This window comes from Carassius auratus, chromosome 1 (genome assembly GCF_003368295.1).
Source record: "Carassius auratus strain Wakin chromosome 1, ASM336829v1, whole genome shotgun sequence".
Taxonomy (NCBI): Eukaryota; Metazoa; Chordata; class Actinopteri; order Cypriniformes; family Cyprinidae; genus Carassius; species Carassius auratus.
The window spans coordinates 30,864,848-30,890,369 of record NC_039243.1 but is presented as its reverse complement, the minus strand read 5'-3'; the positions used below and the strand labels follow the sequence as shown (position 1 = coordinate 30,890,369).

The 25,522-nt window shown below is 37.2% G+C and overlaps 1 protein-coding gene across 6 annotated transcripts in view; it reads left to right on the top strand.

The window, feature by feature from the left end:
• The window catches only part of LOC113107282 (TBC1 domain family member 1-like), a 48,812-nt gene extending 23,855 nt beyond the window's left edge, over positions 1-24,957 (top strand). For 3 of the 6 annotated variants that reach the window (XM_026269681.1, XM_026269698.1, XM_026269706.1), the window contains 15 exons: positions 126-242; positions 328-438; positions 651-737; positions 1,897-2,177; positions 2,530-2,628; positions 3,662-3,781; positions 4,628-4,764; positions 9,616-9,804; positions 14,000-14,161; positions 14,901-15,062; positions 18,271-18,515; positions 19,300-19,459; positions 21,405-21,574; positions 22,647-22,823; positions 23,370-24,957. In XM_026269681.1, the coding sequence (XP_026125466.1) occupies positions 126-242; positions 328-438; positions 651-737; positions 1,897-2,177; positions 2,530-2,628; positions 3,662-3,781; positions 4,628-4,764; positions 9,616-9,804; positions 14,000-14,161; positions 14,901-15,062; positions 18,271-18,515; positions 19,300-19,459; positions 21,405-21,574; positions 22,647-22,823; positions 23,370-23,582 (2,430 nt within the window). In that variant the 3' untranslated portion in view covers positions 23,583-24,957. The other 3 variants (XM_026269690.1, XM_026269723.1, XM_026269716.1) reach the window with 3 other exon arrangements.
• Positions 24,958-25,522: the final 565 nt, after the last annotated feature.

Genomic DNA, 25,522 nt, shown 5'->3' with positions numbered 1-25,522 from the left:
AAAATAGTGTTCCTTCTGCTCTCTGCTGGTCTCATTCCTCACTGACAGTGAGTGTTCTGTTACAACGATGGTGCCACCTTGTGGAAATGTGCAGAAATACAATTTTTGCTAGTGTGTTTGAACAGAAAGCCAGGCCTAAGTCGGATCAGGAAGGGAACGAGTTGTTTGTGGCATGTCTAAGACAACTGTACGAGGAGCGACAAAAGACACACACTCACACACACAACGGACAAACAAAAAAGGTACACCTCTATTTAACGGTCCTTATGGACTCCTTTATTTTGTCCGTGTACAATACTGAATGCATGTATGTGTTCGACTTCGCAGGAGGTTGCTGTGAATGTTGAAAGCAGTATCAGTTCGAGTCGTGTGCGTCTGGAGGAGTTCAAGACTAGAGCAAAAAGATCGTTCACAGAATCACTGGAGGGGATCTGGAAGGTATGCAAACATTTTATGTATTTTGGCCATATCTACAATTTTGACATGCTTCTAACATTAAAGAAACGCAGGCTTTGAGTAGAGTATTGGACATACAGTATGATTTGTAGGAAAGTATTCTGCTGCAGCTTCAGTAGGTCCAACTGAACAAATGAGCTAAACTCTAATACTGTTATGTAATTTATGGAAAAATGGATGTTTTTGTATAATAGGGCAGCAGTAAGTCCAAATCCCAGAGGGAGAACAGTGATGGAGAGAGCAACTCCTCCAGCTCCACCACACTGAACAGCACAAACCAGGTCTGCAGAACACCAGCATCTTCAATATGTTTTCTGTCATAATGTCATATACAATAAATTTGCAATGATTTTGATGGGGGGTCCACTTTTCTAAACGCGTACCAAGGCCACATAAGGCCAGGGATACTCCATCCCAAAATGAAAATGTTGTCATTAACAACATCACTTTTTCCCCCATGTCGTTCAGAACCCATGAAAGGTTTGTTTGTTGAAAGACAAGTAAATTACACCGCCAATATCCAGAAAAGTATGAGAGACGTCATCAGAATATTCCATCAGTTTTCTTTGTGTACAAAAAGTATTGCCGTCTCTTCATAATGTTGCGGTTGAACCACTGAAGGCAGATGGAGTATTCTGATGATGTCTTTCATACTTCTGTGGACATTGGCGGTGTAATTTACTGGGCAGTGTATGGGACAGTTAAAAGCCTCCAGGTTTTCATCCAAAATATCTTAAATTGTGTTTCCGAAGATGAACAAAGCTTTTACGGGTTTGGAACGACATGGGGGTAAGTGATTACTGACAACATTTTCATTTTGGGGTGGAGTATCCCTTTAATTGGTTAAAGAATAAAGCAAAACAACCATTTGATAATTCAGTATATCTTAAAATGAATTTCTGTGATGAAAAGCAGCCGTTATTTCATGTGATCTATCAGAAATCATTCAGGCTGAATTGGACTTCAAATGGACTTATCAATTTAATGCATCCTTGATGAATAAAAGTATTAATTTCTTTAAAAAAAAAATTATTACTGATCCCAAACTTTTAAACAGTAGTGTTAATGTAGATAAAATCAACTGTTGGTCACTTATTCTGCTTATTTGATGTTTTGTGCATAATTAGCCCATAACTAACCAACTTTAATGCTTTTATATAATTATAGTGTCAGCAGCAATATGACTAAATGCATCAGTGTGTGCAAAACAAGAATACATTTTATTAGTGCTAATAATCACAATAATTTGAATGTTCATTAGTTGAACTGTTTCACAGCTTTGTATTTCATGCAGTGGTTATAGAGCTACAGCTATCTGTCATATAAGATGTGTTATTCACACTTGTAGTAAGTTATATGCCCTCACATGAACCTTTTGCTTTTAAAATAGCTTCTGTTTCAGCAAGATTGTTGACATGTTCTTTTTTTTTTTTTTTTAAGGAAACATCATTGGAGGAGCCCCTCTGCTCTTTCCTTCCCTCCAGTCCACTCCGCTCCCACAGTTCCACAGGGGATCTGAAGCGTCTAGAAGGCTCAGTGGGAGGTCAGGAGGGTCCTGAGAGCCCGCCTCAGGGTTTTAGGAGACGCGCAAGCACAATTAGTCACTCTCCCATGCTGTCGACCTCTGAGGCGGGCCTTCCCCTACTACAACACACTGCCGCCACCAAGCCCAAACTGGTCCGACACTACTCCGTCAGCACAGATTCCCCACATCAGAGCAAGTGAGACTGTGTGTGTGTGTGTGCTAGCTGCTTCTTTTGATCACTGTGCATAGTTTGTGTTTATCCTAATTCAAATCACCAGTTGTAAATTCAAAATGCAACTGTGTTTTGTAGTGTTGCAAATAAAAGTTGAATATTTGCATTTGTAAATGCATGTACTCCGATGTCAGCAACAGACTCCTGTCAGTCACACACTTTAATACTGTTTCCAGTTCTTACATCATCACATTTTTTAGTCTGCAGTGCGAATACAGTTCGCTGTGTGCTTCACCTTTTTATTCTTTGCATCTTTGCTTTTGTATCCCTTTGCACCCTACTTAATTTTTTCCCATCCTTTCTGTGTTTTCATCAGTCCTTCCTCCCCTCTGGCCTCTTCCTCTTCTGTGTGTCAGCGGCCTTTGAGGCCTCATACTATTGCTCTTGATCATTCTTCCCAGCCCCTCAAGCGGAGGTGAGGTGTTTGTATGTGTAGAACAGAGCTTTTTCATTTTGTTTTCTGTTTTTATTTCCTCTGAAGTTCCTCTGAAAACAAATTGGACTTGCAGGCTGATTCTGAGTGTTTGGTTGTTGAGTATGCATTAGATGACCGTGATGTGGTCTAGTAAGACCTCTCTTTTATATCAGTACTGATGCCATGATCAATAGAAAACATCCCCTTCAAGAAAATACTGTCAGTTTTCTGTGGGCATTAATTGTGTCAATTCTGGCAGCTTTTGGAATGGGGTTCATTTGCATAGATCTGGGTTTGCCCACAGTTTAAATGAAAGTGAACATCATTTTAAAATAGCCTCCAAGTTGTTTTAGTTTACTTCTTATGACTGATCAGTTTATGTTTGCCTTTGTCTAAAGATTAGGTTTGCACAACAACATTGCTTCAGAATAGTGACATACTTGAATATTAAATAGTGGGCGGTTTTTGTTTTAGAGCTCCGCCTCTTTGTCACTCATAACAACCTAAAGGTTAGAGGGGCGTGGTTAAGGATATTCTGCCCAAGCAGTCAAACTGACAGAAGCAATGCCTTTCTAAAGCAGCAGCAAATGTTCAGATTTTGGTTAAAGATTACCAAAACAAACAATTTTTTCAGCAGATTAACTTGCATAGATTAATTATGCACTAATACAGTTGATTTCATGTGGACTTTTATTTTAGTTACACCTATTTCAGTTAGTCGCCAAGCAACAGTAGATAAAAAACAAAAGCTTTTTATCTACTGTTTATATTTTATTTTATTTCAGCTTTATTTTAATTATTCAATTCAGTTATCATAGAAAATTTAAAACATGAAATACCACACATCAAATTTGCCCAGCTGTTTGGTGAATTCACCTCAATGTTCCCAGTTCTGCTCCAACAAGAAGAAGATAGATTTCGCTTTTGTGCTGGTTTCGGTCTAATGAGGCTATTCCTTACAGTCACTCTCTGTCTCACTCCTGTACTCTGTGGCCTCTCTAACTCTCTTTCTTTCTCATGCTCTATCTCTCAGTCCATCAGGGCTGAGTGGCTTTAGAGCGAGATTACACTCCTCCTCCTCTGTTCCCAATTTCCTCAAATTTCTGGCCCCTGTAGTGGAGAGCGATGATACCAGTGACTCTCAGAAGAAGAGGTACTCTGTTTCTTCTTTACTTTCTTCCAATCCATCTTTCCATTTTCCTGTCTTCCATCTCTGTTGTTTTTATGCACCTGCCACAGAGGCTGATGTGGTTAAGGACTCATTAGATAAGAAAATAGTACATTTTCTTGTAATGAATCTGGATGTGCTCAGAAAATCAAATAATTTAGTTGTTCCGCAGCTGTGTTTTTATAAATGCGTATTTTATTATATTTTTCAGAAGAAAAGCTTAGACTGTTAGCTTCATTTGTTAGCTAAGATGTTATGCTAATTTTGAAACCATAAAAAATGGATAGCCTAATCTTTGTGAATAATACACAATGTCATATTTAAAATAAATAAATCACAACATTAAAATGTACAAAATATAATAATACATTTTGGGATTTCCTAAAGATAATATTTAACAGTGATGTATTAGTGTTTTTATAAATTAAGTGAGTGTTGGATAGTACCAGGGGTAAATAAAAAAATACATATACAAATATTAAATCTTTAATATACTTTATTGTGCATATCAACATAGTTGAATAATGTATAAAATTATGGAAAATATTAAATTATTGTATAAAAATCATTTCTGAAAAACACCATTATTACAGGATTATTTCATATTATGAACACAATATCATATTTTAATAAAAAAAAAAAAAAAAAAAACTCAAAATGCCACTAGTAATGAATCCGTCTAGGATTTTTTTTTTTTTGGTCTAGTTTTATCAACTTTCTAATTTAATTTGGCTCTACTCTGACACAAGCCTGTGACTACTGTCTGTCAGTGTGTGTATATATTCGTATGAATGGACACCTATGCTTATGTATTTGTATGTGTATGTGTAGTGACGTGGCGCCCCTGTCCAGTCCTGGAGTGGTGCGTGTCATTGGGGATGACAGTCCATCACGTAACCGGAGACACTCCTGGAGACAACAGATCTTCTTACGAGTCGCCACACCACAGAAGGGCTCAGACTCCAAAGGTAGCACCCTAATTAAATATACAAGTAGGGTACATTGATACCAAACATAATCTACTATAGCAGGGATCCTCAAATATCACCCACGAGATCCACTTTCCTGAAGACTTTAGCTCTAACCATAATCAAACACACCGGAGAATACAAATCAGTGTCTTCAGGATCATTAGAAAATCACTGGTTTGTGTGTTTGATCAGGGTTGGATATAAACTCTGCAGTGCATTGGTCCTCCAGGGCAAGATTTGAGGAACCCTGATCTATATCAACCGTACTTTACGGTGTACAGTGCAGTTAATGCATCTACATGCCACTGTTACTGATGGTGTCCTGTAGGTGGCGCTCTTGCTGTTAATGATTTGCTAAGTGTGAATGAGTACGCAAACTGATAGCCTGCTTGGACTTGATGTTTCTTTTGGCAGAGAAACAGAATTGCAATGATTAGCACTTTACCCATTTCCTCCGCACTTAGCTTTTCTTGACCTGTTTCATGTCTTTTTTGAACTGGCAGAACAGCAAATGAGGTCTGTTATTTTGAAGTTAGTGGCTCATTAGACTTGTTAATATCAGATGTCAAAACACCCTTCAGGTGTGCGTGTGAATGAGAGAAATGATCATTAATTATCCACACTCTCGTGTAGCTCATTAGGCCTAAAAAAAGGGTTATAACAGTTCTTACACTCTACAAATTGCCTGTTTTAATGTCCATCAATGTAGAAGTTAATGGGAATTTCTTAAAGGGATTGGTTCATCTAAAATGAAAATGATCATTTTCACCTTCATGTCATTCCAAAGACTTTTATTCAGCTCCGGAACAAAAATAAAGATTTTCTTTAAAATGATCTTATTATTTTTGTCAATGCTTTTGAAAGTGTATGTATTCAACATTTTGAAGCTTCAAAAAGTACATAAAAACATCATAATAATAATGCAAATGAAACAAGTGGTTTAATCCAAATCAATGATTGGGGCAGATGTGAACAGCGCCTGTGAGGACCTCAGAGTACACAAAAAAGCCTTTTCATAGGAAAGGCTCCAAATGATCAGCCACTTATCAGAGCCAGCTGATAATCATTTCTTCTGATTCAATATGAGGTCTCAGGGGTGTCAAACTCAATTCCTGGAGGGTTGGTGCCCTGCACAGTTTTATTCCAACCCTGCTCCAACACACATAGCATGTAGTATTTGATTAGTTGGATCAGGTGTGTTTAATTGGGGTTGGATTTAAACACTACAGGGCTCCGGTCCTCCAGAAATCAAGTTTGACACTCCGACGCAAACCGACCATATTTTTCTGCTCTATGAAGCGAGCATGCTGACACTGTGAGATGCTTTTTTTTTATTGTACTTTTTAAATAAGTCCCCTACAAACACAACATAAAAAGCAGACACAGCAAAATGGTAGCAGAAACAAATGTAAGTAAAAATGATATTACGAATAACCTACAAAAATTAAACGGGAGGAAATGTAATTTCTATATAAAGACTATATTTTGAAAGTATTATAAATCGACTGATGAAATGAAACAATAATGTTACCTTGAATACTAGTAATTCAACAAATTCACATAGTTTAATTATGCTTTGTTTACTTAAACCTATTGGCTTAATTTGACTTTAACCAAATATCTACCTTGGATGGGGACAAAAAGTGTGTAAATAAAAGACCTGGGTGGGTCTCTATTGTACAGTCTACTCTGGAAAGAAGGATATAAAAATGAATGACAAAAGCATTTTGGTGTGTTCATAACACTGATCTAACAGATGGCTTCAGAAGACTTGGAATATAGGCTACAAGACTACTTGTTTTATGGTTTATGGTGGTTAAAAATAATTCAATAAGGTGTTTTTGAGAAAGTTTAAAATAAATTTACAGTTTGGAGAAATAAGGTTACTGTCGTGACAAAGTTTCAAATGCATTGTGTTTTTCTTTAAAGCAGAAGTAGGCATGTGTACAGTAGTGTGGACCATGTTTGTGTATTCAGTTAAAAGGTGTCCAGTATCTGATTCTGGAGAACTGACCTTCTTTTTGATTACGGAAAAAAAAGTACATGTTGATGTATGTGCAGTAATATGAGTACACTTCCTTAAAGTAGAATGCGTGCCAAGAGCGCTGTTGTTGTATGAGTGTGTTTCTGTATATTTGGGTGTGTCTTGATAAGTGTGTGTCTGAATGAAGTAATTCTTGTATTAATGAGGTAACGTGTGTGTTGGGTGTGGCGTTTTACAGGAGGTCATGTTGACAGACATCTACAGGAAAGAACCGGCCTTATTGACCCACTTACATGTGTGTTTGCACACTCGCAAGGCGTTGGTCTGGGCAGAAACACCACTTATGTACAGAGGGAGTGGCCAGTCCGGGCTCTAGACTAACTTTTTGCACTAGTGCGCCTAACTTTTTTTTCTTCGGTGCACCAGCACAAAAGTTAGGTGCACCCAAATTTACGACTGCAGCGCATTTAACACCGCAGTTTTACAAGTTCACTTTTTTTTTTTTTTAAACCGCTGTCCATATAGACAATATTGACTTGTAGCCTAAATGATTAACTAACAATCTGGTCAACATAATGTTCTTTATTTGAAGCACAATACTACAAGAAAGGTAACTTACTGAAAAAGTAACGACCAAATTGGTCGCACTCTAGATCCCTGCCAGTGTGTGTGTTTGTGTGTTGGCAGAGGGAGTGACAGATACACTCAAACACATGTGCTACTCCACCCCACTGTAACTGGTGTGTGTACAATTCCTAACAGGAAATTTGTTTTGTTTTGAGAAGTTGTGCTGAAAAAGTCTTGAATTATGCCATGCAGAGACATTGACTGACAAAGACCAAGTGTGTGTATGTGACATTGACTGACAAAGACCAAGTGTGTGTATGTGACATTGACTGACAAAGACCAAGTGTGTGTGTGTGTGTATGTGTATGTGACATTGACTGACAAAGACCAAGTGTGTGTGTATGTGACATTGACTGACAAAGACCAAGTGTGTGTGTGTGTGTGTGTGTGTGTGTGTATGTGACATTGACTGACAAAGACCAAGTGTGTGTGTGTCTGACATGTTGTACTTGACTTGTATGTGACAGTGTATGCAGGAATCTCAAGAATTGGCTGGGAATTAAGATCTTTGCCCATCTGCCATTTTTACACACACACACACACACACACACGTGTATATATATAATTACTTTTATGCATTTAGCAGACGCTTTTATCCAAAAAAAACTTTAATTGCATTCAGGCTAACAATTTTCTCCTAATGTGTTCCCTGGCATTCGAACCCCCAAACTTGCGCTTGCAAATGCAATGCTCTACCACTTAAGCTACAGGAACAAACACCTTTATATATTTGGAAATCTTGTAACCCTTACTGTAATCTTGAAAAGCTGTTCAGTTAGAGTTGGTGATAAACATTTCTAAAGCGTTTATATTTCTTCAGATGAGCTGAGATGTCAAATTAGAACTGCTGTCTGAACGTCAACATTTAAATGCAAATCAATTTATGACTTTTTTTTTTTTTTTTTTTTTTTCTGTTTTGATCTGTGGGTGGGAAGAGGACTACACTACAGCAGGTTTAGACAAGCTCTGGTTTTGTACAGCGTGTTACAGGAGTAAAACCCGGAGTTAAAGAAAGATCTAAAGTGTGTGGGTGAATGCCATTTTATTTCAGCACTCTGATTTGATTTTTCTTTTCCTTGTAATTGTGCAGCACTATCAGGTGATCTAAGTCTGTATATATACCACAAATAAAAGAACACTTTATTTTTCTTTATGCACAATTTCTCATTTTGTTAAGAGGGTAGTTTGAGGTCTCGCATCCGCCCTATAGTTTGGGTGGTGTTCATTTAACACCTCTGCCTGTGCGTATGGACACTTGTATTTGAGTGTATTTCTGTGTGTTTTGTGGTTTGCTCTTTTGTTAAGTGTTAATTTTTGCAAACATGAGAGAAAATTACACAATCTTGTGGAGAAGACGTGCTGTTATCCAACTCACCTGCCCTTTATCAAAGTGGGGGGAAATCAGACATATTTCAGGTTCTTTTAGCTTCATCTTGTACTATGAGGGCATGTTAACTGTACATATTCTTTCAGTAGTTACAGATGCATGAATCAAAACATGTATTTAGTGTAAGCCTATAAACCTTTATCTGAATCATTTTAAGCTTACATTAATGATTTTTTTTTTTATCAGTAAAAATTAATGGTGATGTTGGCAGTTCATGTAGGTGTCATTTGATTTAGTGAAATTTGTGTTTAAAAGAACTTGGTCAAAATGTTTATCTTAGCGAGACTTCGTAAGTCTTAAAAATTAAAATTTAAGTAGTAGGCCTATTATTTGACCTTTCATTACTTTTTTTTTAAGTTTCTGAACATTTACATTTAATGCTTTATTCTAATGTTTATTTTTTTATCTTTTCTCATATTGTTTGTCTTTTTGTTTATCATTTCTGTCTTTATTTCATTACCGTAGAAAAACTTTTTAAATGAACTATAATCATATGTGATGTCACAGGGAATTTTGGGAATGTTTTTTAATTGTGAATTTAATAGCAATTTATAGATTCATAGTTTTTACAACCATAAATTCAGCATTTATTTTGTCATAAAATGTTATCCATTTACAGTTTTCCACTTTATGTTGGAAGTGTAATGATGTGGTTTCAAAAAAATAGAAACCTACCACAATTCAGAATTACAAAACTTAGTTTGTATTAGTATTGATTGCCGAAGTCATGATATAATGACAAACATCTTGGTTGATTATATAGATGTTTGCAGCTATTGCTGGTAATTTATGTAGTTCATGTAAGTGATGTTAATTTTGTTCTGTTGTGACAAACTATATTGTTTTTCAGAATCCACCTTAGAGGTTGGCAGCAGAATGGCGCTGGGAGGTGGAGTTGGGGGCGGGGACAGCACCATGGGGGCGGTGCCAGAGGAGAGAAGAAAAAGGAATGGGGTGGAGCTAAGAGAGCTATGGAGGAAAGCAGTTCTTCAACAGATTCTCCTGCTGCGGATGGAGAGAGAGAACCAGAAATTACAAGGTGAAACACGTTCACGTTAGGGGTGGTTAATCTGTATGATTTCCCGATTCGATTCGATTACGATTATTGAAGTCCCGATTCGATTACAGTCGATTTTCGATTATTAAGGATTCTCGATTAACGATTATTGATTTTCCATTTCACAACAGTAAGTAGTAAACAAACTGTGTAAATCATTACTAATAAATGGTAGAAACAAACCGAATGCATGTAGTGGTTGGGATTTTCAGTTTACTACATGCAGCAGGCACTCTGATTCCATGTATGGGGCACATATATATTATTCATATGACACACAAACACAAGTAGACAAGACCTTTTTAGTTCAAAATCTATGCCCCGTGTCACATCGCCTCTGCTTCTGCTATGAGCAGCGCGGACAGATCTGCCTCGCGCACGCGCCGAGTGTGCACGGCTCGGACTACTCTCCACCTTACCTCCTAACTGTCCTATGAATACTTCGACCTTGTCTAACATACCCAGAGGCATTAGACAAAGTCTCCACTACAATACTGTCACCGCGATTGCGGAGAGGTGCGGTCAGAAGACAAATATGCAGGTCTAGCGCGGAAAAAATCTCCCGCCTCGTCCCCGCAACAATAAAATGCCTGCTAATTTCGCGTTGAACACTCCGACCCCTGCAAACATTGTTCACACCTTGACATTTGGCAAAGGACCATTTACATTGGGCAAAGGATTCGCCGTTTGTGCTTGGTGTACTTTCACTTTCAATATCTCCGTCATCTTCTGAATACAGATATTACCCTTCAGAATCAGTGTCCACGAATAGAAGTCCCAACACTTCATTGCGGGTTTATTGAAGCTTTATTGATGCCATTAGATAATAATAAAAATAATAATGATAATAATAATAATCTAATGCCAATACTCGCTAACGTTGACAATATTGGTCAGATAAAATGGCTCACTCTCACACAAGCTCCGCTTTTTTTCGCACTGATTCAATGCGCTCTCGAAGATTTTGTTAAGGAGCATTACGTTTTTTTGAGTCAGAGATGATTTATTACCTGTCTGCTATCTGGTGCAGGGGAGATCGCTCCTGTTTTTTCCATTTTACACACCTGTTCTGACTGCTTGCTAACTGGAACTGGGCGCGTTCGTGACGTTCAACTCTCGGTATAATTTTTTTTACAAAATAAAATAATGAAAAAAAAAAAATCGATTTTTGAAAATTTAATAATCGATTCATACTCGTCCATAACATACTCGCGATTAATCGATAGTCGATTTTTTTCACCACCCCTAGTTCACGTGCAGTAACTATTATCACTGTGAATACTGTCAGTTCAGCATACAAATGAGTAGAGGTTGATACAGGTTTTTGACTGGCCGATGCAGATATTTAGAAATCAGGGCAGCTGATGGTCGATATTTAATATTGATTTTGTTGGTTAATATGTTTGGCCAATTTAGTTTTTTCTCCCCATTCATTTAGTAAAATTGAGTTTGAGAAAATGTGTATTTTAAGGTACAAGATTGTAAGGTGCATTTTAATTTTGAAACATGAAGCACTCATTTTATTCAACAAAATATAATCCTTTTGGATGATGCCATCATCCATCACCGATGGCTGATGGACATAACAATGTAGTGATGTCCTCACCCCCCACCCCCCACCCCCCCATTTTGAATGCACGATCGCTTTCGAGATCCACGATCTCACGTATACTATTTATTCCATTGTTTCTCAATTCCAGTCCTCACCCCCCCTCACCTGCCCTAAGTGTAGAGCTGCACGATTAATCGTTAAAAGATCGCGATCTCGATTCAGACACCCTCTCGATCTCATTTCTTAAAGACAACGATTCCCCGAGTCTGTTAAACCTTTGACAAAGTCTTACCGGATCATTCAAATCCGTGCGCGCACTGCCGCTGACACAGAGAGAGCTCTTACCATGTTTGGTTAAGAAACATCTTCACAAACAGTCTTTTCAACTACACAGTATTATATCTGTCTTACAGTCATTTATATTATCACAGAAATACTGGGATAAAGTTTATAATTTAAATATAAACATTGATGTCTATATGGCAGCGATCAAAATATAACATCCCCTTTTGAAAGTACTGCGCTTTAAATAACGTTTGTGTCGTTTGCATTGTTTCACCAATATGTGGCGACAAGTGTCTTAATTTATTTGTCAATGAATTAATTTTTCATTCAAGAGAATCGTTCAAAAACGCTGATTCATCCAGAAATGAAACAAGTGTAGTAGGTTTATGAGTGAGTCATTGAATCAGTGATCTAAACAACTTTTTCATCATTCTAATATTAAAAAAACTGGGGTTTTAAATATATTATATATACACTACCAGTCAAAAGTTTTTGAACCATAAGATGTGTAATGTTTTTTTAAAGTCTCTTCTGCTCACCAAACTATATTTATCTGATCCAAAGTACAGCAAAAACAGTAAAGTTTTGAAATATTTACCATTTAAAATAACTGCTTTCACTTGAATGTATTTTAAAATGTAATTTATTTCTGTGGTGTGCAGCTGTATTTTCAGCATCATTACTCCAGTCTTCAGTGTCACATGATCTTCAGAAATCATTCTAATATGCTGTTTTGCCGTTCAAAAAAAACATTATTATTATTATTATTATTATTATTATGTTGAAAACAGATGAGTAGATTTTTTTTCAGGTTTCTTTGATAGAAAGTTCAGAAGAACAATAATTGTGTGTAATAGAAATATTTTGTTATAAATGTCTTTGTCACACTTGATCAATTTAAAGAATCCTTGCAAAATAAAATAATTTATATACTTGTGATAATGATAATGTTAATAGTAATAATAATAATAAAGAATCGTAGGAGAATCGTGATCTCTATATGAGATCAAAAAATCGTGATTCTCAATTTATCCAGAATCGTGCAGCCCTACCTAAGTGCCCTGCGAAGTGGACATTACAGGATATTCCGCCATGATTTCAGTTCGAAGTGAACGTATATGTTCCATATACGTGTGCGGGCGTGAATTCAAATTGTATTTATTTACAGAGGTATATAATGTCACACTTGTCTGTGTGTGAAGACGTTGTGCAGAGCGAATCCATGAATGAATGTTCCAAAGTGCAGTAAACTTCATCAGATTTCCCCTGCTCGGGGAGTAGGGAGCAATGAACACTGTGTAGGGACCATGTCAATGGGAACACAGTTCACACGGTGTTAGGAATCGTTAGTTGTTTTCCTTTATAAGGCTTTGGGCTGTAAAATATTGGCCATACTTTGTCAGCTTATTTAAGTTTATTATTATTATGATTATTACTTTTTGTTAATGTTAGTTTTTTTCTTCATGTACAAGATCTTAAAATCACAACATCCAGTTTATTAGGTATTATGTAATTATAAAGCTAAGTTTGTTCTTGCCTTTAGGATTTATTCAATGAATGGGTATTCAGCATTAATACTTCCTTTTGTGGTTCTTGGAAATTCAGAGCTGTTTTAAGGTCATGTGCAGCTGTCAAACGGGTGATTTGCCTGGCGTACACAGTAGCGTACACACACACACACACACACACACATTTCTGTACAACCTGAAACACCCATGTGTTGCCTTAGCTGGAAGTGCCTGCTGCAGGTTATGAGATGATCGTGACAGGTGAAGAGTTTTGCTGGCACAGATGCGCTCTAATTTGGGTGTGCTCATGATTGACAGTGTCGTGCCTGGCCTGCCATGCCCCGTCATGTTTCTCATGACCTGAAAAGAAAGAACAGAAGCTTGAAAAGAAGCAGCGTGACCTATTGAATAGGGTGTGGATGTAAAGAAGTGGGTCAGAAGATGTGGACTGGGAAGACTGTCTGCCCTACATCTAGCCTGTGTATATATTACCACTTCTCAATCACAGTTTTTTTTTAATGTTTGACACTTTGGAGACTTCAATTTCTATTTATTTATTTATTTATTTATTTATTTATTTTTGTCCCATGGGTAAGGGTGATTGGGGAGGGTATTATTTCCCCTCTTGCTGTGTTTGTGTGTTTGTCTGAAGGGGATTTCCCGCTGGTACAATAAGTGCGACTTAATAGAATTCTATTGTTCTCTTCATTTGAAAGTAGCTTTGAATAAAAGCATCTGCTTAATGATTAAATGTAAATGTTAGCATTTTACTTTGCTACCACAGAAATAGAATAGAAATAAAAAAATAATCTTTCATTCAATGTGTGTACAGCATCAGAGAGTGATCTGCAGTGCAGACGACTGAAGCTGGACTATGAAGAGATCACGCCATGTCTGAAAGATGTCACTCTGGTCTGGGAGAGAATGCTCAACGCCACTGGGAGGTCAAAGGTCATGTTTGAGACCGAGGAGATCCACACAGCTGTGGGACAAGGTGAATTACACACGCACAATCACACCTAGAAGCTGATGAGTTGTATGAGGTTTGTCAGTTTTTGATACCTGGATTAACTGAACTAGAACTGTACATTGAGTGAGGAGTATATAATTGGCTGTTTTAGATCGCTTATGTATCAGTTTTCAGTTTTTTAGAGGAGTGTAAACTGAGTTAACTGTGTGCATATATTTTGAAGCTTTTAATTTGCTTTTCCTGAGAAAAAAAAGGGGGGTATGTTTTTCATATTTGATGTTTATGGAGAGAGTGTGTGTGGGAGTGTTTAATATAGATACAGGAGCTGTCTCTTTGATAGTCAGGTTTGTATAGAGGTAGTTCTGTGGAATGATTGGTGAGATTGCACACAGCTATGCACACAAGCACACACCTGTTCGAGTTCAGCGCAACTGTGGCATGAATATGTGATATGTTCATTATAGAGTTCATTATCGTGATGAATCTGGGCCAGTTCTTTGCACTTTGCATGATTAATGCTTCATAAACTGCAGTGGGGACAAACTGCAGAGTATTTGCAGTTCTGTTTGGTGTCACAGAAATTACACAAAGATCTGTTTTTTGGGACTTAGTCTTCTTGAAGTGATTTTATGGACATCAATCTACAAGTCAGATGAGATCACGCACTACTGAAAAAGCACTGAAAACTGTGGTGTTCTGTTCAAGATATTCAAAAGATCCATCAAATGAAATGCTCCCCTTTCTGTTTTTCTCTCGCTCTCAGGCGTTCCTCGGCAGCATCGAGGAGAGATTTGGAAGTTTCTCTCAGAGCAGTATTTGCTGAGGCAGGAGGTGCCCAGCGCCAAACCTCCCAACATTGACACTCCTTACAAAGAGCTTCTGAAGCAGCTCACATCCCAGCAGCATGCCATCCTCATAGACTTGGGTTAGTATTACAAGCACAATGGTCTGTCCCAAAACCTAGTGGTATGCATTGCTTCCTAAATCGAACAAAAGGCTGGAAATTACTTTTAAAATCGGAGCAGATATTAAAACACTAGGCATCATACACTTACCGACTTTGTAAACAGTCAAAGAGGAAAAACTGGGCATCACACACTTAAAGGGGGGGTGAAATGCTCATTTTCACTCAATATCCTGTTAATCTTGAGTACCTATAGAGTAGTACTGCATCCTTCATAACGCCAAAAAGTCTTTAGTTTTATTATATTCATAAGAGAAAGATAGTTTGTACCAATTTTTCCCGGAAAAACACGACCGGCTGGAGGCGTGACGTGTGGGCGGAGCTAAAGAATCACGAGCGCCAGTAGGCTTTTGCTTTGAGAGCGTTTGGAAGCTGTGACATTACCGTGAGGACAAAACCAACCAAAACAAACCATAGCTAACAGTCAGATTCAGTGTATATTTATGATCCAGAATCAGATCCAGAGGCTGAAATTTAACAAGAGCAGCATCAGCAACAACGTCTCTATGTGGTATGTACTGAAACTGTATATATTTGCTTAGCAGTTTTGGAAAAGGACTAAGTTCCACTTTGTCGTCTTTTTTTTATTTTTATTTTTTTATTTTTTTTAAGCTGTACATGTGGAAATTGCAGTTTGATGACAACATCGCATGTTGTTTACTTGATGTGCTTATGCGCCGATAGTTAAGTTAACAACACAGAGATATTCGAAGCAGTTTTACTCACCGCCTGAGGTTCCAACTCACGATCGTGACCCTTTTTCGTTGGGATTGCATTATCCTTAAGAAATAAACGATGTGCAAATCCGTCGTCAAACTGGGCCTTGTTTGTAAAACAAGCATCTTCGAAATGCAGGGAACAAACAAAAACACTTGCATAACTCCGCTGATGCTCTGTAAAAATAAACTCCATCCACTGGTCCCTTAATGCTGTTTCTCTTTTGGTAATCTGTGCAGGGTTGTCCTGCCCTGGCAACCAAAAACACACTCCTTTTGTGACATTTCACGACGCTCTCGCTCTGATCAGTGAAGTCTGTTGTGCTCTCAGTGCTCTGCTATACGGGAGCGCGCGCTCTTCCGGCAGAAGTGCCTCAGGACCCATATAATGAAATTCCACTCCATCTAACGTCACACAGAGCCATACTCGAAAAAAACTTTCCGAAACTTGTGACAAACCGGAAGGAGTATTTTTGGAACAGAAATACTCCTTCAAACGTACAACTTAATTTTTGAAACTTTGTCCATGTTTAGCATAGGAATCCAACTCTTTAACAGTGTAAAAAACTCAGTATGCATGAAATAGCATTTCACCCCCCCTTTAAAGGTTGTTGAATGTCTTGTAGACTTCTTGTAGTCAACGGCATGTGTTTTGCCCCTCAGAAATCTGTCTTGAGGAACAGAAACATGTTCAGCTGATGAGCTCAACCTGACACTTATTTGGTGGGCTTGCTTAATGTTGCGTTCTAGCATGTTGAAAAACAGCTATTCAGCTTTTCTATCTTAAAAATACACACCAACTTGTACATGCTCACGCTTGCCCTGAATTTTTTGAAAAAATTGTCATCCGAGTATACACACAAGTCTCCATTCTTTGCAAAACGATCATTAGCTGCATTATTATAGAGAACAAACTTCTGCAGAACCTCAGGCTGCATGAATGGTTGAGACACTAGTGGAGATGGACAGATCTGAAGATGGAAAGATTAATGGGGAGGCTCAGACGATTAAAGGGAGGTGTCGTTGGCTCTCAGCACAGTGACGGTGGGAAGGAAGAGAGATGGATAGCTTTACAACACTGGAAGAAACCTAATCTTATAGGAATGTATATTGTTTCTCGGAAGATGCCCTCTCAGATAGGAACATAAGCTCTAATTCAATGCAATACTTTAAATTCCTATCGTGAGATGCTTGCGTGCTTCATTTTATGCATTTATGTTCTACAGCTTTCCAACCAATTGAGTGACACCGTTTGCTAGTTTTCATTTCATCCCATGCCACTTCAGATGCACACAGTCTACTTTTAGTAAATGTCTTTTTTTTTTTTTCATTTTCAAGTAAAAATATTTTTCCAATAGTCAGAACTCGAAGCACTGAAATTGAATATGTATTTTTGTTGGCCACTTGGACACTGTGGAATCCCAGGAAATGAACAAGTGGATGCTGCTGCTAAAGAAGCATTTTCCACAAATTTTGAAAAGTGTCCCATACCACGCACTGATCTCAAAACTACCGTATTAACGTCGTCAAATAGACAAAATGAATAGGGTCTGTGTACGAACAACAAGCTGTATGAAATTAACCCGATTGGCGGTTAAAATTGCATCTTTATTTTAAATAATTGATGGGATTAGATCATAGATACACAGTGCCAAATTGGACATTTAGTAATCAAGCAATAACAAAGGAAGATCCACTGATATGGTCTTCATGCCAGTTTCCAGTTTCTTTTAAAGTTTATTTTTTTATATTTTTTATTGTGATAGTTTAAGTTCACTTTGGAAACTAGAACTTGAGACAAAAAATATATTTTTTTAAAAGAGTAAACCCTGACTTCATTATTTTTTTTTTTTAACCTTTTATACAATATTTTAAATTGCTCTTTTCTATTATTTTAACTTGTTACTTGCCATGGAAATAGCAAAGGAAGCTGGCATGGCATTAAAACATCTTCCAACCAACGCTGAAAAAGGAATTACTAAAAAAAAAAAAGTTAGTGAAGTTCTGGGGGAAAAAAAGTCTTGCATCAGTTCTTTGCAGATATTTACGTGTTATGCAATGATATTCAAACACTGAAGTGTGTCTTAAGTATCCAGATACTTGGCCTCTGTTTAAACCTACATGAGAGAAGCATTGTGGGAGTATACTGTAGATGTGCCTCAAAAGTTAAAACCTGCACCAGATTTTGTTTGATGATGTTGTGTCAAATAAATGAGCCCTGGTCTGTTCTGTCCTCCTCTGTTATTTCTTTCTACATGTGGCTAAATCGCCGCACACCCATGAGAGTTACCCTCTGAATGAGTCTGAACACTAGAGGAGGAGATTGAGCTGAAAGGAGGGGGTCATGTGTGTCTCTGCCAACATCAACAACAACAGCAGCATTGTTTTACTCCGTCTGCACTGAAAAAAAGAAGAAAAGTACACTTGAATGATTATTCTTCTTCCTCTCCCAGGACGTACATTTCCCACTCATCCGTATTTCAGCGCTCAGCTGGGTGCCGGCCAGCTGTCTCTCTATAATCTACTGAAGGCATATTCTCTGCTCGACCCGGAGGTGGGTTACTGCCAGGGCTTGAGTTTCGTGGCCGGCGTGTTGCTGCTCCATTTGTGTGAGGAGGATGCATTCCACATGCTCAGATTCCTGATGTACGACATGGGGCTGCGGAAACAGTACAGGCCTGATATGATCATACTGCAGGTACAGTAACATTGACATTGTCACATACAGAATGACATTGACATTATATAGTCGCTTTGTTTTCCACCTAATGTTTTCCATCTCAGTGGTGCTTTTGCAACAGATTTCTATTTCGAATTCCTAAAAATGTTCCCACAAAAATGGAAGAAGAATTTTTAAACGACTGTTTTCAACATTGATATTAATATCAATTATATTCTGCCCTACAAAACCAAAATGTAAAACATTTGTTTGTTTGATTGTCCAGCCAAATGTGTTTTCTTTGTTTTCTCTGAATCGGAGCATGGTCACAATCGTGTGTGTATGTGTATATATATATATTTTTTTTTGCAATTCACTTCCTGCTCAGAAGTGCATTGAGTTCCTTTAAATTGCATTTTAAATTTCATATAAAAAAACAGGTTAACAATTTATCACATTATGCGTACACTTTGACAGCCCTGATAAAAATCAAGCAAAAAACATTCTACAGCTAAGCATGCATGAAGAATTTAAACCAATACTGTGGGCCAAGTTTCTCATCCACCTTCCTGCAGAGTTTATCTCCAACCCCATCAAACACTGTTGAACAAGCTAATCAAGATCTCCGGGATTACTACAAAGTTGCAGGTAGGTGTGTTTAATCCAGGTTGGAGCTCATATCTGCAGGAAAGTGGACAATCCCTGGTTCATAAGATGAGAGAGATGGTTTTTGTGTATATACATTTGAATTAAATGATTAGCAAGTTTTGTATTCTACTGACTGATATTGTTAGTAACCGTTTTTCTCTCCTTTCTTTCTCAGATTCAGATGTATCAGCTGTCTCGTCTGCTTCATGACTATCACAGGGAGCTCTACACTCATCTGGAGCAGTATGAGATCGGCCCCAGTCTCTATGCTGCTCCCTGGTTCCTCACCGCCTTTGCCTCACACTTCCCGCTTGGATTCGTGGCACGAGTGTTTGGTAAATGCACACTTTACTACTCTCTGACACTCACAATACACCCATTCCCAATCAAAATAAGCTCCTAAGATTGCCTATTGCTTTTTGTAATTATGCATTTAACAGAGACATTTCTTTAAAGCAGGCACAGAAGGGCACAATAGTCACAGCTCTTGAATTGCATACTACCTACAATCCTTGGGTTTTGTTATCAGCTCTGAGGTTTAACCACCAAGCCACAGATTAAAAGCATCTTCTACTGAACTAAAAGATCAAAACCATGTTAATAGATCAGATGCCAGTGTGGTAGATAGTGATGGATTGCCATTCTCTTAATTTCCTCAGAAGTGTTTATGAAGATGGGCTACATGTTTGACATTCTTTCATCTGAAAGTATACTGTGGAACACACACACACACACACAACAGCGCATTCTCTTTCTTTTGTCGTTACCAAATACAGTCAGGTGCACATATATCTGCATGTATACAGACACACCCTGTCTGCAGAGAGATTAATTATATGTTGCAAGCGGGCACTAATTTTTATCTTGGGGGCGGTGTTACAGGTTGGGGAAGAATTTTTGCACCTGGGTTTTTGACTTTCTTTATTATTTGTGTCTTCTAAGTGACGCTTGCTAATGCACATTCTTTCTTAAAATGCCTTACACTAAGTCTTTGGTGCGTTATTCGCCCTGCACCTTATTAGAGACATTGATGATAAATGAAATCATTCGGCTTATTAATGAGAGGTGTGCTCTTAATTTTAAATAAGTTATGATTTCCAAAATGTTACTGTTAACTAAAATGATAAAAAATTTAATTAATTGAAATTAATCTGAAATTAAACAAAATCGAAATATTAGATGACAAACGTGTGTGTGTGTGTGTGTGTGTGTGTGTGTGTTCATTCTGTGATATGTTGCTGAAAAGGAATCTGATAAGGTTTTATTATTAACAGTATGTCCTTCGCCATTTATAATTTTCTGCTTCTCTTTATCCTTCTTGCATCTCACTTTATCTCCTATGCGTAAGCTAAAGTTAGTTATGTATGTTATTCAAAATCATTGAAGCTTAACGACTGGCGCTAACTTTGTTTTGCTTCATCACTGTACCGTGACTGTGTGAGGTATGATTATAAGGGAGAATGTCATTGACCTTGTGACACACAAACTCACATCTTTTTCCAAGGATAATCGCTCAAACTATCGTGTACCATCTTGAACCATCTCATTTTACACTGACTAACACACATACACATTTCTATTGACAGTCTTTTATCTTTGCACATTCGCATACATTTAAAAACAAACACACGACTCTCAACAATCTTTCTTTGGATTTTTTAATTGCATATTTATTTCTACCGTTTTACACGTTGAAATTGTAATAAAAAAAGTGTATATATATATATATATATATATATATATATATAAATAAAATATGAAATTATTTTAATGCATATTGGATTTTTTTATATATATTCATATTTAATATCATTTTTAATATTTATTAAACAATCCACAGCTTGGTGTGCATTAAAATATTTTAATGCATGATTTTGAGGCAAAATGTTTCTTAGTTTTTTGCCCTCTAATGCTCCTTAGTTGTAAGTTATTTTATAAAAACAATAAAATAATAAATAAATAAAAATAATAAAATAAATAATATATTTAACAAATCTCTAAAGCTAATTAAATTATTAATTTAGGTTTTTTTTTAGGCAATTTTAAGTAAAAAAATTAGACAATTTTAAAGAATTTTAATATTGCATATTTACTGGCATAATTTGAAATAATTATAATTTTATTATTATCTGCAAGCATTTTTTGTCGGTTACCCATAACTGATTTGTTGTCAGGCATGATGCTAATAGACTACTGAACCTTATTTGTGAATATAAACTATATTTGTATTATATCACCATGCAATATTATAAAAATAATTATTGATTTGATATCTTCCAGACATGCTGTTTCTTCAGGGATCGGAGGTCATCTTCAAGGTGGCTTTGAGTCTTCTCGGTAGCCACAAGCCACTGATTCTTCAGCACGAAAATCTTGAGTCAATTGTGGAGTTCATCAAAACAACCTTACCCAATCTCGGCCTTGTGCAAATGGAAAAAACAATCAATCAGGTAATACATATATCAGTGTTCGTGTGCATGCCTGCACCATACCTGCAAATATGATTCACATATACACATACGCACTTTCACTTGTGCTGAATGTCAAGGCAGTAACACATTTGGGTGTGGATTCTATTTGTGCTTTTGTGGTAACAGCAATATGTGTATCTTTCCCTACACAATCAACACATACTCACGCTCGGGTGTGTCTTGTGTTCATCTTCATATGTGGTTTTCATAAGTACTAGTTTCATCATGAACTCGGCACAAATAATAGTAAAGTATGGGTGTTGCTCAGTGTGTGTCTGTGCATGTATGTGTTTTATGTCTAAAGCGATGAAAAGGGTTTCGTGCAAGAAATTCACAACAAGTTCTCTTGAATATTTTAAATAATTCTCAACCGTGTACAATTAATAGATTTAGCAGCAAGAGAAGAAATGAAATAAAGAGTAACAACAAAACAAGTGTATGAAAGCTTGTCTCCACCACTGAATAAAAATAAAAAAGGTAATTGCGACCTTTATTGATTTTATTTTCTGTCTTTATAACACAATTGAAATCAAGAAGTCAGAATTAGAAAATCTCACAAGGGGGGTCAATAAACAAAAATACTTTTGGGAAAAGTACAAAAGTAAAACGTACCAAAAGATATTTTGGTATAAAGAAATGGCTAGAGGAACACATTTTTATATTTTTGGTAAGGGATTGGTTAAAACATATTAGGGTAGACACACAAATGAAAATTCAAGCTCTTTGAAAGTGGTTAATGTGACTTGTGTGAGGAACATGCTGAAATGTACGCTGCTATTCAATGAATATCTTGCCCTGTTGAGTGCATAATGGTTTTATGGTGAATTTTAATTTGTGTACTATCACCTATTATAAAAACTTACAAGACCATGTAAAATTACATTTTAAAAAATATGTTAGACTTTATTTGTATTTTATATAAAAAGCAGGTTGTGAAGAACACACACACAAAGGGCAGTCTTACAAATTGAAGTTTGTATGCACAAAGAGACAAGCTTTGACTTGTCCAGTTTTGACATTCTCTTGTATATTTGTACATGTCCCTGTGTAGGTGTCTGAGATGGATATCAGTAAGCAGCTGCAGGCCTATGAGGTGGAATATCATGTGTTTCAGGACGAGCTCTTGGATGGTCCCTCCACTCTCAGCCAATCACAGCGGGTGGCCCAGTTGGAGAAGACCAATGGAAGCCTCCGACAGCAAAACTTAGACCTCCTAGAGGAAGTTCAGGTGGCCCGTCCTAACACAAGCAGACTCCTTTTATATGTTTGCCTTTACGTAGATTAAAGGCTTATTCACACTGTATTTGAATTTTCTATGTTAACGTAAACAAAAAGATTTCAAAGCGAAATGGTGCATCTTTATAAACACCACCCAGCAAAAAATGCAAAAAACAACAACTTTGTTTTAGTTTTTCATTGCTATGTTTTTTTTTCCTGTTTTCTTGTTTTTTCACGTATTAATTATTCACCCATTAGATTTAGCATAAGATTTAGTGTAAATAGTTTCCTTGCAAACATAAGATTATACATAAGATTTCAAATTGAAATGGTGCATCCTTTTTTTTTTTTTTTTTTTTTTTTTTTTGGTTTGATCTGTGTGCTCTTTTTTTTTTTTTTTTTTTTGAGTTATTTAAATTCAGTTTAATAGTAGAATAGTAGAAATTTTTCTACTATTTCAATTTAGCATCATATACAGTGTGAATTGTTTCCTGGCAGATTTTGTGTCCGAATATTTTATACTTTGAGTGAACAAGTCAATATTGTCTTCCATCAGGTTGCTCACGCTAAGATCAGATGGCTGGAGACTCGTGTGGACGGCCTGGTGAATCGAGAGGTTGAGCTTCAGTCGGAGGTAAAGACTCTCCAACAGGAACGGACAGAGCTGCAGCAGACTGTATCCAGGCTCCGAGATCTCCTCAGCAGTCTGGGTGTGAACAGCCCCTGCCCTGACCAGGAAAATCTCACCAACACAAGCTACAACCAGTAACTGTGCCAGTGAGGAGTGTCTTTCTAAACACTCAACTGATTTCACCTGATCTACTATCAAGCTCCTCCTGTAAGCATCACCTCTGTCGTCCTCTAGACAAGCTATCTTAGTGGAGATGGACAGGTAGGTTTTCAGGGCACTGACGTTCCTTCAGTGGAGATTTTCTTGAAGGGCTGAACGGGTGTCTTTTAGAGTCAGATCTTGCCTGAATTGATCAAACAACCTAAAAGATTAAGACAGCTCAAAAGAATAGCTGAGATTGCTAACGCTTTCTGGTTCTTACATCTTACATCTTTTCTGGACAGAGACGTTTTGGGTCACCATTTTTAATATACTCTCCCTTTTACACTCCCTGATGTCAATTTGGCATTGACCCCAACAAAGCCTCTTAGGTAGATTTGATTGTCCCCTCAGACATCAGATTAACAGTTCTCCAGTAAGCACTGGACAGCCCGCTATGGATAAATGCACTCTTGTTGTGCACCGTATTGTTTGCACCCAGTTCTTATTTTTGTATGAGTGTGTATATATGTACAGTATGTGGAAATCTACCATTATATTCCAGTGCAATATAAACAAAGAAAAAAGACATCCCTCCAGTACACTGTAAACCTGCACAATCTTCTGTTCTAACAAAAACCAAAGAGATCAAATCTGAGTGTGTTTCTATAAACCAAGAAATACTTGTTTCATAATTATTTTCATCTGAGATTGAATGCTACTGATTTACTCCGATCACCAAAAAATCACTTGCTCTTAACAGAAAATCTGCACTTATGCACTTACATTTTCCCGAAATAACATTAGCACTATTCAAACACAATTCATTCACTTTCATTATTACACACAAATGCAAAAGTGCACATATAAGCACAGTATCCACCAGTTGGTGTATTTTGGATAATTTGGATTATGATGTCTCCTAATGATGGAATTTTTGGCTACTTTGCTGCACTGATGTTGATATGGTACCCAACGAACCAAAGATCTTAATGTTTTTATTTCAAGTTCTGTGACAAACCGCATGTGTCTGGTGCTTAAATGTGTGTGTCGGCTGAGTATACTGTACACGAATGTCTGTTTTAAATGCACTTTCAAGAGTTGTCACCTCTGTATTTGACTTCTATATTTTGACTGATGGAAATGCATTGGGAAAGGGGTGTGTGTGTGTGAACAATCAAAGAAAACGGATCATCTTGCATCATTTCCATAACGATATGTACTTACCCTTTGACCTTGTGCTTTTCTGGAGAATTCCATTTGTGTTTCTCAGTGTTGTAAAGACAGGGACACTGTTAAAACATTATTATTGATTAAATGTTTTATTTTTTATTGGGAGTAGTTCTTATTATATGCATTAAAAATGTTTTCAAGAGATGCTAGTTAAGTTGATTTACTTGATAAACATGGTTAGTTTCACTTTGGTTGTGTGTGTTTGTTTGCTTTTGTGTCGTATCAAAGAGCAGTTCCATGTAATGCTCTGTTGAATCAGACTCACAAGTTTCATTATACAACATTGCACCTGGTTTCGCCTGGATCTAAATTGGGACACCTGGCCATTACAACCGACAGGTACTTTAATTGCATTCTAAATATAATAGACATTAATGTGGATTCGGTCCCTTTTGCAGCTGTAATAGCCTCCACTCTTCTTGGAAGGCTTTCCACAATATTTTGGAGTATTTCTGTGGGAGTTTCATCCAGTAGAGCATTTGTGCTGTCAAGCACTGATGTTGGACAAATCCTGGCTCTCCATCGCCATTCCAATTCATCCCAAAGGTGTTGGATGGGGTTGAAGTCGAGACTCTTTACAGGCCAGTCAAGTTCTTCTGCTCCAAACTAGGGATGCACGATAATATCGGCACAACATCGGTATCGGCCGATAAAAGCTTAAAATGACCATTATCGGTATCGGCCGATATGAATATTTCTGCCGATGA